We start from the raw sequence: 19,054 nt of genomic DNA on the forward strand, positions 1-19,054 counted from the left end.
TCGCGCTGTAGTTTTCCGGAAGTCGTCTTTCGGAAGCAACACCTCTTCCCTGTCTTCTCACGGCTCGAGTCACGTGGTAGGCGAAAGGGGTGGGCCCTCGCTGCGCGATCGTCCACGTGACGTGGCAAAGACGGGGTGCCGGAGCTGCCATTTTGCGCGGGAGGGCGGCACCTTGTACTTCCTAAACTTCATCCCACAGCCTGGCGGTCTCAGATGTCTCCAATCTCAAGACTTTTCCTCTTGGCTGATTCCGGGACCACCTCTGATTGCTAGGCCGTTTTCCCTGCCTGATGCCCTTGTGACCTCTTGACCTCTGGCTCAAAGGTCAGCTCCCGGGTTCTGAACTTGGGTCTGGGCTGTGTGGCTTTGGGGATCCTCGGGTTTAAGTTGCTCAGGTTTCTAAGCTGTGGGTCCACAGCTTAGATCTGGCCCCTTATAACACAAAACGGAATCCAGCTCCAGAGGGGGAAGATAAGCCTTACAATACATACATAACCCAGTTCACCCCAGCCTCCTAGCACAAATATTCCAACTTTAAGGACCCCACTCAGGCCTCTCTTCCCTTGAGTCAACCCCAGTCCGTGTCGCATGGTTTCAGGTTCTAGTCTTTGTTCCTTCACAATACGTGGGTAACCACCACAGTCGGCAACTAAACTCTTAACATCTTTTTTTGTTTGTGACAGGGTCTTCTTATGTAGCATATGATCCTCCCATCTCCCCAGGTGCTGAGATTACAAGAAGATTGCCACCACATCTGGATGCACTAAAACTTTGAAATCTACATCCCTGAGACCAGCGCTTTTGGGGAATCCTGCCTCCTGAAGACCCCAAAATGACTTCTCCGTGCCCTTTTCCCATAGAGTCACTAGTCCCTCCAAGAGCCCCCATCCTTCCACCTCCTCTACCCACAAATCTCTTGAATGTCTCATTTTCACTCCCTCTCTGTGGTATCCAGGCCCCCATCCCTCCACCACCTCCACTGCCTCCTCCACCCACTGCCATGGGGACTGTTCCTCCTCATGTCTATGGCCTTGAGAAGAGTCAGTTCCTGAAAGAAGCCTTGGAGAAATCCTGCCCTGTTGCCAAGGGGAGAGAAGATGTGAAAAGGCTCCTTAAGCTGCACAAGGACCGGTAGGGTCTCCACATTTCACCCCACTTGGGCTCATCTGGGTGACAGTGACCTTGTCCCCAAGATCACTTGTTATCTCTCAAGAGTTTATTTGTCCTCTAATTCTTTGTTGGTGGTGGTGGTCGTGGTGGTTGTGGGGCCTGAACTCTGGGCCTGGGCGCTGTCCCTCAGCTCTTCAGCTCAAGGCTAGCACCCTACCACTTGAGCCACAGCACCACTTCTGGCTTTTTATGCTTATGTGGTGCTGAGTAATCAAACCCAGAGTCTTATGCATGCAAGGCAAGCACTCTACCACTAAGCCACCTTCCTAACCCCTCAATCCTCTATTAAGGCCTATCAGCCATGGTGTGCCAGTGCCTGGTCCAGTAGAAAAGGCAGTCAAATTTTGGGTCCACCACTTATCTCCATAGTAGCCAGGATTGTGGTGATAGAATCCAGAGGTGGGTGTCTGATCCAAGCTGGGGGAGTCTGAGGATTTCTGGGAGAAAAGGAACCCTCAGTGCTGCCAAGCAGGTCATGCAGGAGGTATGTGATGAGAGAAGACAGATTGACCATAGGCCATAGGACTGGCCCATATGTGCACTTGCATGCTCACATGTGTGCACATACACATATACAACGTGGCTGGAGAATTTGGAAGTATTTATTTAAGTAGTATAAGGAATTAAAGTTAGGGCTTGGCCGGACACCAGTGGCTCACATCTGTAATCCTAGCTACTTAGGAGGCTGAGATCTGAGGATTGCAGTTCAAGGCCAGCTCAGGCAGGAACTTCTGTGAGACTTACCTCCAGAAGTGGTGCTGTGGCTCATGTGGTAGAGTGCTAGCCGTGAGCTGAAGAGCTCAGGGACAGTGCTCAGGCCCAAAAGCTCAGACCACACAATCAACAACAACCAAAAAAAAAAAGTCAAGGCCTCAATATACCACTTGAACTATGTCCTCTAGATTTTGCTTTTAGTTTGTTTTCCAGATAGGGTCTCAATCTTGTACCAGTGCATCCTTGAACCTTAATCCTCTTATCTCCTGAACTCTTCCTGAGCAGCCAGGAATTACAGGCATGAGTTCCCATGCTCAGTGCTGGAAGTTTATGAATCCAGGCATTTCTTTTTCCTTCAGATTCCGGAGTGATTTGCAGTGGATTCTCTTCTGTGCTGACCTGCCATCCCTCATCCAAGAAGGCCCTCAGTATGTGTCCTGGGTGAAGGGAATGGAAACCCCCTCTGATCTCTACTTTACGTACACAGAGGTCCAATAAAGACAGCAGGCTTAAGGAACTGGGGCTGTTTCTCCCAGGTGCGGGTTGGTGGCCTTGTGGATGGCTGGCACCCTTCTGTCACCCCCCAGTGGCATCTCCCTGGAGAGACTCGTACAGGTAGCCATGGAGAGAGGCTACACAGCCCAGGGAGAGATGTTCTCTGGTGAGTTGAGTGGGAAAGAGCTTCAAGCCAGTGCTCCCCTCGGTCTTCCCTAAAAGGGGCTAAAGAGGCAGGATAAGGGGGAAAGCCGCTCACTCCATTCTCCAGGCCTGTTCCCCTTAGGCTAGTCAGCCAGAATGGTTACCAAGTTGAATTGGGGAGCCAGGCTGCCTGGGTTCCAAGCCCAGCTCTGCCTACTGGTTGGCTTTTCATGCTTTCTTTTCTGTATTTGTCCCCAAGTGTTGGTGGGTGTATTGAGGTTGGAAACATGGATCCTGTGCAAGCCCTTGGCATGTTGCTAGGCATATAGTGAGCTCGCTCTCTCTCTCTTTCTCACCTGCAGTGGCTGACATGGGCAGGCTGGCACAGGAGACATTGGGCTGCCAGGCCGAGCTGATCTATGGTGGCCTGGGTGGTCCCAACCGAACTCGTGTCCTGCAGCACCTCATCACTGGACAGCCCATGCTTATCCCGTATCCCAGGGCCTGGGAGGCAGACGGGTGGGCAGGGGAAGCAGGGGGTGCAAAGGGTGGGTCCTTGGGCCTTTGGTCCTTAACATCCACATCAGCTACGATGAGGATTTCAATCATGAGCCATGCCTGAGGAAGGGCCACAAGGCCCACTGGGCAGTGTGTGCAGGTGAGATCCCCTCCTTTGTCCCTGTACCCCCTCTCTGGGTTTCCCCAACCCCCCCCCCATTAGCCTTCCTCACATTCTTGCCCTTGCCTTGATGCTGTATAGCCAGGCCATGCACTTGGGGCATAGCAGAGCTGGGTCACCCATTTCCCCCACGGGTGACACAAGCATGAGACATGGCAAGCGGTAGGTGCCTCGGGGCTCCCCTGTTTGGGATTTCCACAAAGGTGCATCGCATCTGGAAATGGAAGGTGACAGTAGAGCATGTGACCAGTGCTTGGCACATGACCCAGTTCAGGAAGCATCAGCAGCCTGTCACCCTCATTACCCCACTGCCTTGGAAGAGGCCACAATTGTACATGTCATGAGGCCGGAATGGAAGCTCTGCTCAGCCTGTTTATGGAGGTTTTGGGGCCTTGAGGGCTCTTCCTGAGCATCTTTTCCTGCAGGGCTGGAGGTGACAGGCTCTCCTCCTTCCAGTGTCACCCCCTCCCACTGCCCTAAACCACAGGGCAGAGCCTCAGATGCCTGAAGCTTTGGAGTGTGGAATCAGATGCCTGGGCCCCACTTTCAACCTAGCTGTGTGCCTGCTGAGCCCCTATAAAATTAGGCAGTTGAACATTTCTCTTTTTGTGCTGGTACCGGGGCTTGAACTCAGGGCTTTGCACTGTCCTTAAGCTTTGCTGCTCAAGGGTAGCACTGTACCACTTGGAACCATAGCTCCACTTCAGTTTCAGGTGGTTCTTTGGAGATGAGAGTCTCATGGACTTTCTTGCCCCAGCTGGCTTCAAACCTTGATCCTCAGATCTCAGCCTCCTGGGTAGGATGATGGGTATGAGCCATATCCCGACTCCTCTTCCTCTTATTCTCCTATTCTCCTCTAGGCATCCTGGTGGGTGTGCAGGGTACACTGAGCCTCGGCTACCTGGAGGACCCTGAGATGCCAGGCCTTTTCCACCCTGCGCCTGGTGCAGCCAGCCACCTACCATCCCTACCAGAGGAAGGCACTCCAGGCACCGTCTTCCTTCTCTCCAAGCAAGGCAAGAGTTGGCACTACCAGCTGTGGGACTATGACCAAGTCCGGGATAGCAACCTGCAGCTGACAGACTTCTCACCCGCAAGGGCCACCGATGGACGGGTGTATGTGGTGCCCACTGGTGGGGTGCGTGCCGGCCTCTGTGGCCAGGCCCTGCTCCTCAGATCACGGGAGTCAAGCCACTGACCTGACCACACCTTAGCTCTGTCACCACTGGACAAGTGCCCCAGCTTCTCCCCGTGTGACAGCTGTGGATTTAGTTCAGAGACCCTTCCCCGGCCCCCCCACTGTCTCAAGCCCATCCCTTCTGGAGTTGGATACTGATCCCCCTCTCTGGGGAGACATAACTCAGACCCTACATCCTTCCCATCCCACCCTGATATAACCCCCACCTGCCTCTTGGGGGCATCTTCTAAGCAACTGTCACCTCCCTGGACATCTGCAGGTACCTCCTGCCTGGGCCCCAACCCCAGCCTGCTTAGAAGACCACATAGAACACTTCCCACTGAGTTCTCCTGGCCCTTCTCACCCTCTGGCCCATGTGTTGTGCCTTAGCTTTTCTGCTCAAGGCTGGTGCTTATCACATGAGCCACACCTCCACTGCCAGCTTTTTTTGTGTTTAAGTAGGAATTACAGTCTCACTGTCTTTCCTTCTCCAGGTTAGCTTTGAACCATGATCCTCAGATCTCAGCTTCTTGAGGAAGGTAGGCTTACAGGCATGAGACACCAGCACCAGGCTGATCATCATGATTAAAAATAAATAAATAAAAAGATGTGGACTGAGTCAGCCCTGAGCCTGCTTCTCTGTTCTAGCACTAAAACATAGAATACGAATGTGAACCCACATACCCCAGATACAAAGGAAAAACAAAAGCAACCCACCATATTGACTTTGTCCTGTTTATTGGGGTGTTGTGGGTAAAGGCGCAGTGAAGCCATTTGCCTCAAACCCCTTCCCACCCAACCCCCAATCTAACAACTACCTAGCTTATAAATACATAGGAAGATGATCAGTAGAAAAGGACAGGGCCATCTTCTCAGCCCTGCAGCCCAGATCCTTGGCTTGGGGAACAAGTCGGCGGCCATCTGTCCTCCCTTTGGCCAGGAAGCCAAAGTCACAGATGCTGCAGCAGTGGAACAGTGGACACATCTGCCACACCCAAGGTTCTGGAATCTTTGGTGTCGACCTTGGACTGCAGGCCCAAGGTCACAGCCAGCACCTCCACCTGTGCTTCTGGGCCACCTGCCCTTTCACTGGGGGGGGGGGGGGGGGGGGGGAGGGGCCTCCTGAGCAAGGCCACGGGGATTCCCAAGGAAAAAAACCTGTTACCCTGGCCTCAGAAACCCCCTTCCCGCAGCCCCAGTGTGCTGAGAGGAAGGACCTCCAGAGCCCCAGGGCAGGGGGCTGACAGGAAGAGGAGGCAGTCCAGAGGCTGGATCTGGTGCACCAAGGAATGAGGTTGTGCTGGTCACAGTGCCGGCAGGCAGGTGGCTGTGGTTTGGGTGTGTGGCAGATCAGGGGAGTCCTCAGAGGAAAAGGGAGGATCCCAAAGAGCCCGGCTGTAGGGAGTGGCTGTGCCCCACCCAGGAACTTCAGACCCGGGCAGTGTCAGCAGGTGCCCTGCAGTGTCCTGCCCTGTCACTCGGCACTTGGACAGCCTCCAGAGAGACTGGAGACTTGGCCCCATGTTTGTAAATGATGCCTGATCTGGGAACCAGGAAGAGCTCACAAGGGTGGCCACAGGTCACCCCAGCTATCAGGAGAAGCCTTCCCCGTGGGTCAGGAGACCTGGTGTTTTCCCAAGACCATAGCAGAGCCCGCTGCTGCCTAGTGTTCCAGGGCCTTAAGACCTTCCACACAGAGGTCTTGTGCCACCAGCTCAGACTCCCACGGAATCTTGGGGCTCCTCCCAAGCCAGAGCAGGGCCATCCCATGAATGAGCCTGGCAGCTGATGGGTAGGTCAACTCTGGACCAGTCCCTGAAGGAGGCCTATCAAGTTGTCCAGACCCCAGAGGTAGCCGTCCTCTCGGTTGCCCTCGGCCCAGGGCAGCCTGTGGCTGAGCGTCTGGTGGTCAGGCAGGGCCACCGTCTTGCCAAAGTCGATCATCCACACCTTGGCCAGGCCAGTGTGGTCATGTACAAAGAGAAGGGAACTGCCCACCACCTGTAGGGGAGAGACAGACAGTGAGGAAGGAGTGGGCAAAGGTCAAAGTTTATGCCCTGGCTGGCAGGAGAACTGGCTGGTAGATGGCATGATCCTTGGTCCCAGCTGGCCTGAGTTCAAGTCCTGACTGACTGTCACAGGGCTGTCTTGGAGAGATGGTTTAATCTCTGTGTGTGGGTACAGCAGGGCACCAGTGGCTCCTGCCTGTCACCCTAGCTACTCAGGAGGCTGCAATCAGAGGATCCAGGTTCAAAGCCAGCCCAGACAGAAAAATCTGTGAGACTTTTATCGCCAATGAACTAGCAAAAAAGCTAGAAGCAGATGTGTGGCTCAAGTATTAGAATGCCTGCCTAGCAAGGGCAAGCCCTGAGTTTAAACCCCAGTACTACCAAAAAAAAAAAAAAAAAGTTGCATCACCAAACTGGCAAAACCACACAGAGGCACAGAGCAGCAGAGGTGAGAGGGAGCCCTCGGGCCTTCCCTTTGTGATTGCCATTTAATGCCTGAAGGCAGGGACAAGGATAACAAAGGTGACATTTGTTTAAAAACAAACATGACAGTGACAGCTGGCACCTACTAATGGTTTACTCGGGGCTGGGCTCTCATGAATTTGCCTGTCATCCTCTCTCTGCCCACGTGGCAGGGGTGCTGTCCCTTGTCCTCCAGGTATGGACATTGAGACTGCCTGGAATGGCTGCCAGGCTCAGGAGGCTAGGGAGGGGGCCGAGCTGGGACTGGAACCTAGGTCCATCGAACTCCCAGGTCTCTGGATCTCTGGGGAGATTGGGACATCAGGAAAGAGAGGAAAGAAGCTGAGGGTCAGATGAAGGAGCCTGTGAGCAGAGGATGCTCACCAAGGGCGAGGCCACCGCTTCATAGATTTCCCAACCCCTCTCAGCAGTATGTTTCCCAAGAAAGATGGTGTGGGAATGTGGGTGATACAGCAAAGGCGCCTGACACCAAATAAAGAAGACATAAAAACAGACACTATAAATAATTACTGTCTCCTCGTTGCTGAGGAAGCGGAGATCCACAGGATTGAGGTGCAAAGTTAGTCTGGGCAGAAAGATCTGTGAGATTCTATCTCCATTTAACCAGCAAAATGCTAGACTGAAGGTGTGGCTCAAGTGGTAAAGCACTAATCATAAGCAAAAAAGTTGAGCAGTAGGGCAGGCCCCTGAGTTCGAGCCTGAATATTAGGACAAAAAGGAAAAAAAAAACTTCTTGTCAGAGCTAGAATGCTTTGTATGCCCCCAAAATCAGTCTCCGGGGGTTCTGTCATACCTCAGTAACACTGAAAGTTGTTCCTGTCTGTGTCCTGGAGCCCAGCCAAACTTTGGGGTCTCTCTTGTTTTTATTGTTGGTTATGGGGCTTGAACTCACAGCCTCGCTGCTGTCCCTGAGCTCTTTTGCTCACTTGAGCCACAACACCACTTTGCATTTTCTGGTGGTTAACTCGAGAGTCTCATGGACTTTCCCGCCCAAGCTAGCTTTGAACAGCAATCCTCAGCCTCTTGAGTAGCTAGGATGGCAGGCATGAGCCATGGGCACCCAGCGGAGCCTCCCTTTTATCACTGTCCACGGTCCCCGCATGCTGCCTGGCCCACCACCCTCATGTACACCCCACGGTGTCCAGGGGCTCGCACCTCATGGGTCCTGAAGAAAGGGGAGGTCTCCAGAGCTTCTCGAAGTTCTTCTAGCCGGGCCACGTACTTTCTCTGAGTGGGAGAGGATAGGTGTCTTGGTTAGAGACTTGTCAGCCACCTAGAAGCCTCCCCAAAGTGGGAAATGGGTAGGACTCATTGGAGTGGCACAGACAAGAGTGAAGCATGTTATACAGTCCCTTGCATGGAGGGCTGGACCTGTTTCTCTTTCCTTTTCTCTTTGGTTGATATGGGGCTTGAACTTGGGGTCTGGGGACTATCCCTGAGCTCTTTTCCTCAAGGTTAGCACTCTACCACTTTGAGCCACCGCTCCACTTCCAGTTTTTGAGTGGTTAATTGGAGACAAGAGTCTCACGGACTTTCCTGCCCTGGCTGGCTTCAAACCATGATCCTTAGATCTTAGCCTCCTGAGTAGGATTGCAGGCATAAGCCACCAGTGCCGGGCTTTCCCTTTCCTTTTGGTTTGGCCTAGTCATGTGCCATGACCTGCCCTGCCCAACAGAATGAAGCCATTCCAGGCCCGGGTACCAGGAAGGCTGACCCATCTATTTGCTCTCTTGGCTTGTTGTTCCCAAGGTGAGAAGCAGTCTGGGCTGGTCTGCTCCATCAGGACAGATGGCCATTTTGAGCCAAGACAATGAGCCAGCAGGCAGACACCCAAGTCAAGCCAGGCGAGACTCTGCCAGCCTAGGCCAAGCCACCAGCTGACTGTGAGCTCTGAGCAAAGCATGCCAGCAACAGCCCAGGCCCAGAGCTAAATGACTTGAAGTGACAATAGATGGTGGCTGCATTTAGAGACGAGGACATTCCACTCACCAGAATCCCTCGGTCCCTGTCCACAAAGTCATCCAACACCTTCGTCACCTGCTCAAGCGCCTGCGTCTTCTTGAAGTTGGTGTTGCAGTGGCCATCAGCTTTCTGCAAGAAGGGTGAAGGGGTGTTGTCAATGCTGTGATTGTGCCCCCCCCCATGGGCCTCCAAGAAGCCTACTCTATGTTTAAGGCAAACAAGTCCACCTGCCTGGCCCAGCTCAACCCAGCTCCAAAGTCTTAACTTTGGGGAGAGGTGTACTGGGATTTGAACTCAAGATCTTGGGTTGTTCAGGCTCTAGACTACTTCAGCCATACATCCAGCCCTTTGGGCTTTAGGTGTTTTTCAAATAATATCCTGCGACAGAAGTGGCGCTGTAGCTCAAGTGGTAGAGCGCTTGCCCTGAGCTGATAGAGCTGAGGGACAGCGCCCAGGCCCAGAGTTCAAGCCCCACGGCCGACAAAAAAAAAAAAAAAATAATAATAATAATATCCTGCGTATATGCCCAGCTGTTCTGTACTGTGATTCTTCTATTTAGGCTTCCCGCATAGCTGGAATGATAGGTACACTCTACCATGCTCAGCTCTTTATTGAGAACTTGTGGACTTTTTGCCTGGGCTGGCATTGAACATAATCCTCTCAATCTCTGCTTCCTTCCCAAGTAGCCAGGATTATAGGTGTGACCCACTGTGCTCAGTTCTCAGCCTAACTTTGATTGGGCCAATTTAGCCAGCCAGGCTTTTAGAGAATAGGGGGTTCTGGCTTTTGGTTGTGACTATGACAGTCTCTAACTGGATAGTCTTAAGTCAGCTCAGCTTCAGGTGACCTATCTGGAAAACGGAAGTGTATTTGGATCTTCTTCCTAAAGCTGATGTGAGGCTTGGAGGAGACTTGGGTGTAGGGTACGGGGGATGGGGCATGGTGCCTGGCTTCTATGCACTTCCCCTTTTCTTTTTTCTTCTCTCTCTCTTTTTTTTGGTTCCAGTACTGGGGCTTGAATTAAGGGCCTAGGAGCTGTCCCTGAGCTCTTGCTCAAGGCTAGCTCTTGGCAACTTGAGCCACAGCTCCACTTTTGGCTTTTTGTGGTTAGTTGGAGATAAGTCTCTGACTATTCTTGCCTAGCTGGCTTTGAACCACGATCCTCAGATATCAGCCTACTGAGTAGCTAGGATTACAGGCATGAACCAGTGTGCCTGGCTTGCTTTATTTATTATTTTATTTCTCTCCAGTAGCACCCAGGATCTTGCAGATACTAGGTAAGCCCTTTTCACTGAGCTACAATCACAGCTCACCCTTTTGTTGAGACGAGGTCTGACTCTGTAGCTTAGCTTAACCTGAAACTCATAGTGCAGGCTGGTCTTGAAATCACAATCCTCCTGGCCTCAGCTTCCCAGGTGCTGGGATTACAGCCATGCACCATCACACCTGGCTTATTTCTTGACTATTCAAATTACGTTTTGAGATAGCTATTTCAAAAATAATAAAAAGAAGGGAAAAAGGAATGCAAAAAAGAAAAAATAGAAATCTTCAATCTTCATAGCAAAGACGAAAGAACTTCCTAGAGAACTGGAGGTCATGACCAGAGGATATGAGGAGCTGAGGAGCCCAAGGAGGCTAGGACAGTAGAAGATACAGGTTGGACTTGACCATGGCCATAAAGAGCAAGAGGAGAAGATGATACGTCTCTTGGGCATTGGTGACTCACGCCTGTAATCCTAGCTACTCAGGAGGCTGAGATCTGAGCATCTCTACAGGGGTGAAAGAAAAGTGGAGTCTTCCTCAGACCTGGCCTGTCCATCCTCCAAGGCCTGCTTCTCATTCACAGCTGTGTCTTTCTAGCCTCTCAGCCTCCCCTGCTCTGTAGGAAGTACACACAGCCCCAGGTCTGGTTCTGCTGTCAGTGGCAGGCTCTCACCTTGATGCCCTCGATCCGGAAGCCCAGCGTAGAGCTAGAGCTCACGGTTTCCCTCCACTGCATGTAGCGGGGCTTGGTGACAGCGCCCTGAGCATGCTCCTCTGGGGTGGGGGCTCCAGGGTCCACAGCCACCATCTTCTCATACATGTCCTTCCGGGGCCGGGGCCTCTCCCGGGCCTTCGCCAGTTCTTCTTCCAGGTAGGTTCTGAGCACACAAGGATGAGACAAAGAAAATCAGAAGGCACAAGGCTGGCAGGTTTATCCTTCCTTACATGAAGACACAGTTCAAGCTATGATGGGTTAGAATATGTAAATAAAGCTGGGTGCCAGTGGCTCATGCCTATCATCAGAGCTACTTAGGATGAAATATGAGGTGCAGGCAGGAAACTTTATAAGACTCTTATCTCTAATAAACTAAAAAGCTAGAAGTGGAGATATGGTTCAAGTGGTAGACCACTAGCCTTAAGTGAAAAAGCTCAGGAATATCTCCCAGGCTCTAAGTTCAAGCCCCACAACCCACAGCAATTTTTTTTTTTTTTTTTGGTCGGTCATGGGGGCTGAACTCTGGGCCTGGGTGCTTTCTCTTAGCTCTTAGCTCAAGGCTAGCACTCTACCACTTGAGCACAGTGCCACTTCTGGCTTTTTCTGCTTATATGGTGCTAAGGAATCGAACCCAGGTCCTCATGCATGCAAGGCAAGCACTCTACCACTGAGTCACCTTCCCAGCCCTGAATTTTTTTTTTTTTTTAATCACACACACAAGCCAGACACCAGCGCTCACACCTATAATCTTAGCTACTCAGGAGCCTGAGATCTGAGGATCACGGTTCAAAGCCAGCCCAGGCAGTAAAGTCTGTGAGACTATTATCTCCAATAAACTATACAGAAAAAGCTGGAAATGGCGCTGTGGCTCAAGTGGTAGAGTACCAGCCTTGAGCAGAGAGAGGCTCAGGGACAGAGCCCAGGCTCTGAGTTCAAGCCCCAGGACAGGAAAAAAAAATCACAGAGAGAGAGAGAGAGAGAGAGAGAGAGAGAGAGAGAGAGAGAGAGAGAGAGAGAGAGAGAGAGAGAGAGAGAGAGAGAGAGAGAGAACAATAGCAATCAAGACCACGAAGGAATCCCTCTGCATAACCATCAGAAGGATTTAAGTAGTAAAACAACACCAAGTGGAACAAGGGGAGTCACACCACCTCACCCCACACACACACCCTCCACCCCATCCACTGCTGCCCAGACTCTACCGGCTGCCCATCTTGCAGTCCATGATGGAGGGACCCTCAAAGTCTGCCAGGAGATCCTCCATCTGATTGAAGGCCTGGCCATCACGATGCACCATCCCATAATAAGCAGGCACAAAGGGCCGCAGGGGGTCACTCATCAGCTGTTCCAGACTGCGCTGTTCACACTGACAGAAGCGTTTCAGAATCCGGCCATCCTCCCCTGCCTGGAAATTTCCTAAAGGCAGTAGGACCAAGGGGCCAGTCAGAAACTGGTTGGAGATACTCCCCAGCCACCCCTCCAAGCCCACTCCCATCTCCCTGCAAGCCAACACCCTGCCTGACTCCATCCATGCAGCAGTCCTCAAAGAGTTTGGGTAGCCATGGCAATGGATGGAAAAAGGGAGGTCCAAGAAGGGCAGGTAACCTTCCCAGGGCCACTCATGAATAAAAAGCAGAGTGATTTGGATGCAGGTGGTTCACACCTGTTATACAGGAGGCTGAGGTCTGAGGAGCATAGGTCAAAGCCAACCAGGCAGTAAAGTCTCGGGGACTCATCTCCAAATTAAAAAAAGCCAGAAGTGGAACCATGACTCAAGTGGTGGAGCACTAGCCTTGAGTGAAAAAGGTTAGACTCAGTGCCCAGGATCTGAGTTTAAGCCCTTGTATTGGCACACACACACACACCTTGTATTGGCGCACACACACACACACACACACACACACACACACACACACACACACACACACACACACACACACACACACACACACGGCACACACACACACCTTGTATTGGCACACACACACACACACACACACACACACACACACACACACACGCACGCACGCATGCACGCGCGCGCGCGCGCGCCTGTAGCCTGACATGAGAATACCCAGTTCAGGGCTGCGGTGAGTTTTGTTACATCTGTAATTGCAGCTTCTCGGGAGGCAGAAACAGGAAGATCATGGTTGGTCTAGTTTGAGACCAACCAGGAAAAGTAAAATTTAGGGGGACTCTCTAAACTAAAGCCAAAAGACTGGAGGTGTGGCAAAAGTGGTAAAGCACCTGCCTGGCAAGTGAGAGGTACTGAGTTAAAAAATGCCTAGGCCTGGGGCCTGAGTATTCCTCCGAATTGCTCTAAGAGATGTGACTGTCACCTCACCAAAGCCATTTTATAGGCAGGGAAACTAAAAATTAGGGAGACCAGACCTCTGCCCACCCTCTGCCCCCCTCCTCCCAGTTCTCACCAGCGTGTCCTGAGAGCTGGACCCAAGGGTAGTGTTTACGGAAGGACACCACAAAGGGCGAATACTTCAGCACCGTCTTCAGCTTCTTCCAGGGTTTGGTCTGTGGGGCAGATAAGGTTGGATTGAGGGCAGAGGCCAGGGAAGGGAAAGGCTGGAAAACAAGGTGGACCTGGGGTCTTGCTGGGACCAGAGCCCTTTCCTGTGATCAAGTTTGTTGGGTGAGGGGACCTCATAGAGGTTAGACATCATAAGATCACCAATGGTGTGAACAAAGGTGGGGAAAGTATTGCTGCCTCTGTTCTTTGTTTTGTACTTTTCTTGTGAGTAATAATAAGTATTATTGGGCTGGGAGGGAGGGAAGGAGGGGAGGGAAGGAAGCAAGCAAGCCAGTGGAGTGTGATAGAGCACAGTTTAGGCAGGCAAAAACCCTGGGGAAACAAAGAAAGAAAGAAAGGAAGAAAGAAAGAAAGAGAGAGAGAAGAGAGAGGGAGGGAAGGAGGGAAGGAGGGAAGGAAGGAAGGAAGGAAGGAAGAGGAGAGAGGGAGGGAGAAAGCAACCTAGTCACAGGATTTAGCTGTATTATTCTGGACTGCCTCAACCAAGAGCCAGGGCCTGATTCAGGCAGGCAAGTATGTCAGTCCACCTGACTGTCTGTCCCACAGGCACACAGACACCTGTCTCCTGAGCAGCTCTTGGGAGGTGGGTCTTCTCCAGGAGGAAGCTGTGTCCTCCTCCTGCCCCCGCCCTGCAGAGTTAAGGGAGTTCTCTCTCTCTCTCTCTCTCTCTCTCTCTCTCTCTCTCTCTCTCTCTCTCTCCCAACAGAGATCTCAGCTACCAGCTGCCAGGGCAGGAGACTAAGGAGGGACTGGAGCTGGACAGCAGAGGCTGTTCCTAGATGATTAATCGAGGTTCCTGTTTACTAGGCACCTGGAACATTCCAGACACAATGACAAATACGCCAGAATGCCATACCCTATTTACTCCTAAAAATACAACCCTGGGAAGACAGTGGGGCCAGCCGTGTCACCCAGGAGGAAGCTGGCTCAGAGAGGTGAAGTCACTCTCCTAATGCCACTCAGCAAAGTGATGGCCATCTGACTTGGGTCTGACCCCATGAGCCCACAAGGGCAGGAAGGAACCCATGCCACTGTCATAGATATGTGTCCCCACCACACCGCCTATAGACACATAGGAGATGCTCCAGAAACAGTGCTCAGAGTAAAGGAAGTTCATCAAGACTGACTGGCTCTGCAGCCCTGGCTGGCCTTGAGCATCTACTGCCTCAGCTTTCCAAAGGTTGGGACTACAGGTGTGCACTATGACACCCAATTTGAGGTGATCTTTTCTTCTTTCTCTTTTTTGTCAGGCATGGCGCCTGAACTCTGGGCCTGGGCGCTGTCCCTCAGCTCTTCAGCTCAAGGCTAGTGCTCTACCACTTGAGCCACAGCGCCACTTCTGGTTTTGTTCTGCTTATGTGGTGCTGAGGAATCAAACCCAGGGCCTCATGCATGCAAGGCAAGCACTCTACCACTGAGCCACCTTCCCAGCCCTCTTCTTCCCCTCTATTCCTCTCCTTTCTTCCTTTTTTCCACAAAGCTCTAGATAGAATCCAGGACCTCTAACCTGCTTTGCCACTGACTCTCCTGCCCTTTCTCTTTTATCTTCGGTCCAAGGGTTAAGTATTCAGATATGTTCAGGACAGTGTCAGCAACTATGTTCCCTCATCCTGGAAGCTTTTACTGATCGCTCTGGTTAGGCCAATCCTATCTTCTAGGCTCCCACACCTTTCTGGATTTCTGCCATCTGCCCTGCCTGTGCTGAACTGCCAATGTCTGGAGATCGGCTGTGTCTCCCTCCCCACCAGCCTGGGAGAACAGTCCTGCCCTGTTCTCCCTCTCAGCAAAGCCAGCAGTAAGCCAGACACACAGTAGGAGCTCAGAGAATGACTAGTGTCTGATCAGAACAGGAAGGTGAGGAGGGAAAGAAGAGAAGAAGGGAGGAAGGAAAGGAAGAAGGGAGAGAGGAAGGAAGCTGGCTATGTGTTTTGAGGTCAGATGGAATTTCCAAATGAAGGGAGAAGGAAACAAGGGAAAAGCACGCGGTCAGTGGGAAGAGCTTGAGCAATGACTGGTGGGGAGGCGGGAAAGTGGCAGAATGTTCTTGGACACTATGTACTCGGGTTAGTTACAGCAGAGGGGCGGGTCAGGAGGGATGGCGGGCCACTGGAAAGAGGCCTGAGACAAAACAGCTCTGAAAAACAGCAGTGCTGAGCATGAAAGCACTCAGGGAGACATCTCACCAGAGGAAGAGTGGGGCCCACAGGCTCCACAGAGGTAGCTTCCAAAAAGATGAGGAAGGGGCTGGGAAGGTGGCTCAGTGGTAGAGTGCTTGCCTAGCATGCATGAAGCTCTGGGTTTGATTCCTCAGTATCACATGCACAGAAAAAGCCGGAAGTGGTGCTGTGGTTCTAGTGGTAGAGTGCTAGCCTTGAGCAAAAGGCTCAGGGACAGTGCCCAGACCCTGAGTTCAGGCCCCAAGAATAGCCAAAAAAAAAAAAAAAAAAAAAAAAATGAGGAAAAGCTAGAGACAGGGAGGCCTGGGAAAAAGACAAGTGAGGGATGGATCTGCAACCTTACAGGGGTTAAAAATGACAGGTTTGAAACTCAAGCAGGACTGAGAACCCTGAGCAAGTGACATCACCTTTCTGTACCTCAGTTTCCTTATCTGTAAGATGGAGATAACTGTCCCCCACTTGGCTGCTGTCTGAATTCAGAGGTAACACAAAGCACTTAAGAATATTGCCTGGTGATCCCAAGAACTGTAAGTGTATCAAAAGTTCAAGTCCAGCCTAGGACACATAGAGAGACATGTCTAAAAAATATAAAATAATTTTTTTTGGTCGGTCGTGGGGCTTGAACTCTGGGCCTGGAAGCTGTTCCTCAGCTTTTAGCTCAAGGCGAGTGCTCTACCATTTGAGCCGCAGTGCCACTTCCAGTTTTCTGAGTGGTTTATTGGAGATAAGAGTCTCAAGGACTTTTGTGCCCAGGCTGGCTTTGAACTGCAATTCTCAGATCTCAGCCTCCTAAGTAGCTAGGATTAACAGGCGTGAGCCACCAGCAGCCGGTAAATAAATATTTTTTAAAGGGTCTACACCTTAATCACAGTATCTACATTATAGGACTGCTGTGAAGAGTAAATTAACCACAGCAAAGAGCAGAGAAGGCTACACAGGGTCAGGCAGGAGTAAGAGTCAGCATGAACTCTTTGTCACGGTTATTATTACTCTGACATTGTTATTATTGTTTGGCACAACTGGGGGGGAGGGGTTGAATGCAATCCAGGTAGCCACGCCTCCAGCCCCACTGTTATTCTTACTATCAGTCACCCACTTCCAGCTCAGCTGGTCCTAGATGCCAAAGAGATGAGAGTAGACATAAGAGTGATGGCAGAAAGCCCCTGAGGGCTCAGCTCAGTGCACGGGCACTGGCATGTCCAGGTAGGTCTGTGTATGAACACATCCCCTGGGCTGAGCTGCGCTGAGGGCAGACTCCAGCTAGGGACTCAGAGGCTAGCTGGCAGACAGATGGACTATGGACTGCACTCCCAGACACATGTGAAGCTTCCTTTCACACCTGCATCTGCTCCAACCTTCCCGCCCTCCCTCCCCAAACCTGTCCAGCAAGCCCTCCTGATTCACCTGGGAAGAGCCACACCCGAGCTCGGGGCCAGGGTGGAAGAGGTAAACAAGAGTTCCCAGGGTCCTTGGGGAGCTGGGGACTACAGGAAGATCAGGTGGGTCCCTGGCTAAGCTGAGCATTTTTAGGTTAGGGGTGTGTGTGTGATTGCATTCTATAGAGAAACGAGCAAAGGTATGAGGAAAGTTCATGACCACTTAAGGCAGAAGCCAGACTAAAACATCTAGGCAAGAAAGGGTACTCCGTCTCCCTATTGTGTTCTTCATCTCCCCCAGATGATTCAAGTCAAGCCACTGACTCCGGCTGCAAAATTATGTAAATACAAATATACCCAAACACACAATTGAGCAGGGTGCTTGTGGTTCCACACCTGAAATCCGAGCTACTCAGGAGATTGAGACCTGAGGATCAAGATTCAAAACCCGCCCGGGCAGGAAAGTCTGTGAAATTATCTCCAGTTAACCACCAAAAAGCAAAGATGTGGCTCAAGCAGTAGCACACCAGCCTTGAGTGGAAATAGCTAAGGGGTAGCACCCAGGCACTGAGAGTTCAAGCCCCAATACTGGCACAAAAAAATAGATTTACCAAAAAAAAAAAAACATTCAGTGAATCAGACCACCCCGCTCCCAGATTGCTTCGCTGTAGACCCCAGAACTGGAGAAAGTGGGAAAAGGGGAAAGGAGGGGATGTTGAAGATGCTAGGAGAACCCTCTGACAACTTGGCTTTTGGGGAGAGGTATCTCTCAAAGCGGGAGATTTTGGAAAGAAGCTAAGAGGCTGAGTCCCACTCACCCCGGAGGGATCCTCAGGATCGCTGGTACCTCCACTCCCAGTCACCAGGTCATCCTCAGACTCATCAAAAGATGAAGCAGAGGAGAAGCCGCCACTGCTGCCCCCCTCAATCCGGGAGGAGAGTCCCACCGGCTGGGCATCAGGCTCAGGAGTTTCAGGGGTAATGATGAGGCGAGGGACAGAGGACAGGGAGCTGCACTCCAGGTGAGAATGGGGATGAGTCACCAACTCCTCAGGTTCTGGTTCTTCTAAAGAACCATCTCCATTAGGCTCCCCTAAAAGACAGTTTGTTCCAAGGGCTGTACACTGGGGACCATCGGTGCCATGCAGTCTCCAGGGACCATGTCTATCTTGTGTGGGGAAACCCTCAGTCCCAGGGTCTTTCCAAGATGTCTGAGTGTTTGCATGTTTGGGGGAGTCATCAGTATGTGAGTCTGTCCAGGAGCCTTCAGGATCCTGGGGTGTCTTGGAGCTATGGGCGTACAATTCTCTCCCTAAGCCATCGGCACTTGGTTTTGTTGAGAGGCAGGATCCATCTAGGTGAGTCCGGAGATTATCAGCCCAAGGTTGGATACCCTCTTGTTCCGTTTGCCACCCAAGTATTTCCAGCTCTGACCAGGGCGCATCAACCTTTGGCTGGGTGCAGAGATTGGCACAGTCTGGCTGAGCCTGGAGGTCGGATCTGTTTGGACCAGTCCAAACGCCATCTGTCGCAATCTCCGTCCAGGGACCGGCCATCTCCAGCTCTGACCTGTGGTGGCTTCTTCTTCGATGTGTCTGGAGGCCGGACATGTCGGGTTCTGGATCGGGGCTGAGCTCCTCCGTCTCTCCGCTTCCTAAGCCAGCTGCTTCGGGCTCATCAGCTTGTCCATCTGTCCAGGATTCTGTCTGTGGAACGTCTGTCCTCACCTCCGGTCCCAGGCTGGTTCTTTCAGGCTCGGTGTGCAAGTGGAAGCCCTCTCTCCAGGCTGGAGGCCCGCCCCCCTCCGGCCGTCCCATCGGGCCCCCAGCGCTCGGCCCAGGTCGTTGCTGTCCCGGCTGCCGCCGCCGCCCACCTCGAGGCGTCTCCAGGCCCATGCGGGCCGTCGCCGCCGGCAGCGCCCCGGCCTCCGCCTCGCTCAGGCTCCCCCGGCACGGACAGCGCCTCATGCCCGCTCCCTCAGCTCGGGCTTCGGGCGGCTCGGCCCCCCTTTGCTTTCCCCGGCTTTAAATCCCGTGAGGGGTGTGGCTGGGGAGCCCCGACTCGCGGGGTTCCGGCCCGCGGGAGCTCCAGCCCGCCCAGCCACACAGGGGTTAACCGATACTCCACCTCCCAGGGGAAGCCCCGAGG

At 52.3% G+C, this 19,054-nt stretch overlaps 2 protein-coding genes across 4 annotated transcripts; one reads left to right on the forward strand and one right to left on the reverse strand.

Annotated features, from left to right (window-relative positions):
• The first annotated feature begins 121 nt into the window (after window positions 1-121).
• Window positions 122-4,998, forward strand: LOC138811206 (actin maturation protease-like). 3 transcript variants are annotated; one of them, XM_069998881.1, is made up of 8 exons: window positions 122-324; window positions 723-1,131; window positions 2,244-2,312; window positions 2,421-2,545; window positions 2,886-3,015; window positions 3,111-3,181; window positions 4,063-4,218; window positions 4,874-4,998. In XM_069998881.1, exons 2-8 carry the CDS (start codon window positions 833-835, stop codon window positions 4,876-4,878), a joined length of 855 nt encoding a protein of 284 aa, XP_069854982.1. In that variant the 5' UTR covers window positions 122-324; window positions 723-832; the 3' UTR covers window positions 4,879-4,998. The 3 variants fall into 3 exon arrangements, with proteins under 3 accessions (XP_069854982.1, XP_069854981.1, XP_069854980.1); XM_069998880.1 differs by having other exon boundaries at window positions 684-1,131; window positions 4,063-4,998; XM_069998879.1 differs by having other exon boundaries at window positions 4,063-4,998.
• A 119-nt stretch (window positions 4,999-5,117) lies between these two features.
• Window positions 5,118-19,054, reverse strand: LOC138811207 (inositol-trisphosphate 3-kinase C-like). The gene is made up of 7 exons (XM_069998882.1): window positions 17,725-19,054; window positions 13,238-13,337; window positions 12,011-12,224; window positions 10,770-10,974; window positions 8,861-8,962; window positions 8,027-8,098; window positions 5,118-6,380 (listed from the first exon to the last, which is right to left on the reverse strand). Exons 1-7 carry the CDS (start codon window positions 18,871-18,873, stop codon window positions 6,177-6,179), a joined length of 2,046 nt encoding a protein of 681 aa, XP_069854983.1. The 5' UTR covers window positions 18,874-19,054; the 3' UTR covers window positions 5,118-6,176.

Source organism: Dipodomys merriami, unplaced genomic scaffold, assembly GCF_024711535.1.
Source record: "Dipodomys merriami isolate MVZ:Mamm:240054 unplaced genomic scaffold, mDipMer1.0.p SCAF_52, whole genome shotgun sequence".
In the NCBI taxonomy this organism is placed as follows: Eukaryota; Metazoa; Chordata; class Mammalia; order Rodentia; family Heteromyidae; genus Dipodomys; species Dipodomys merriami.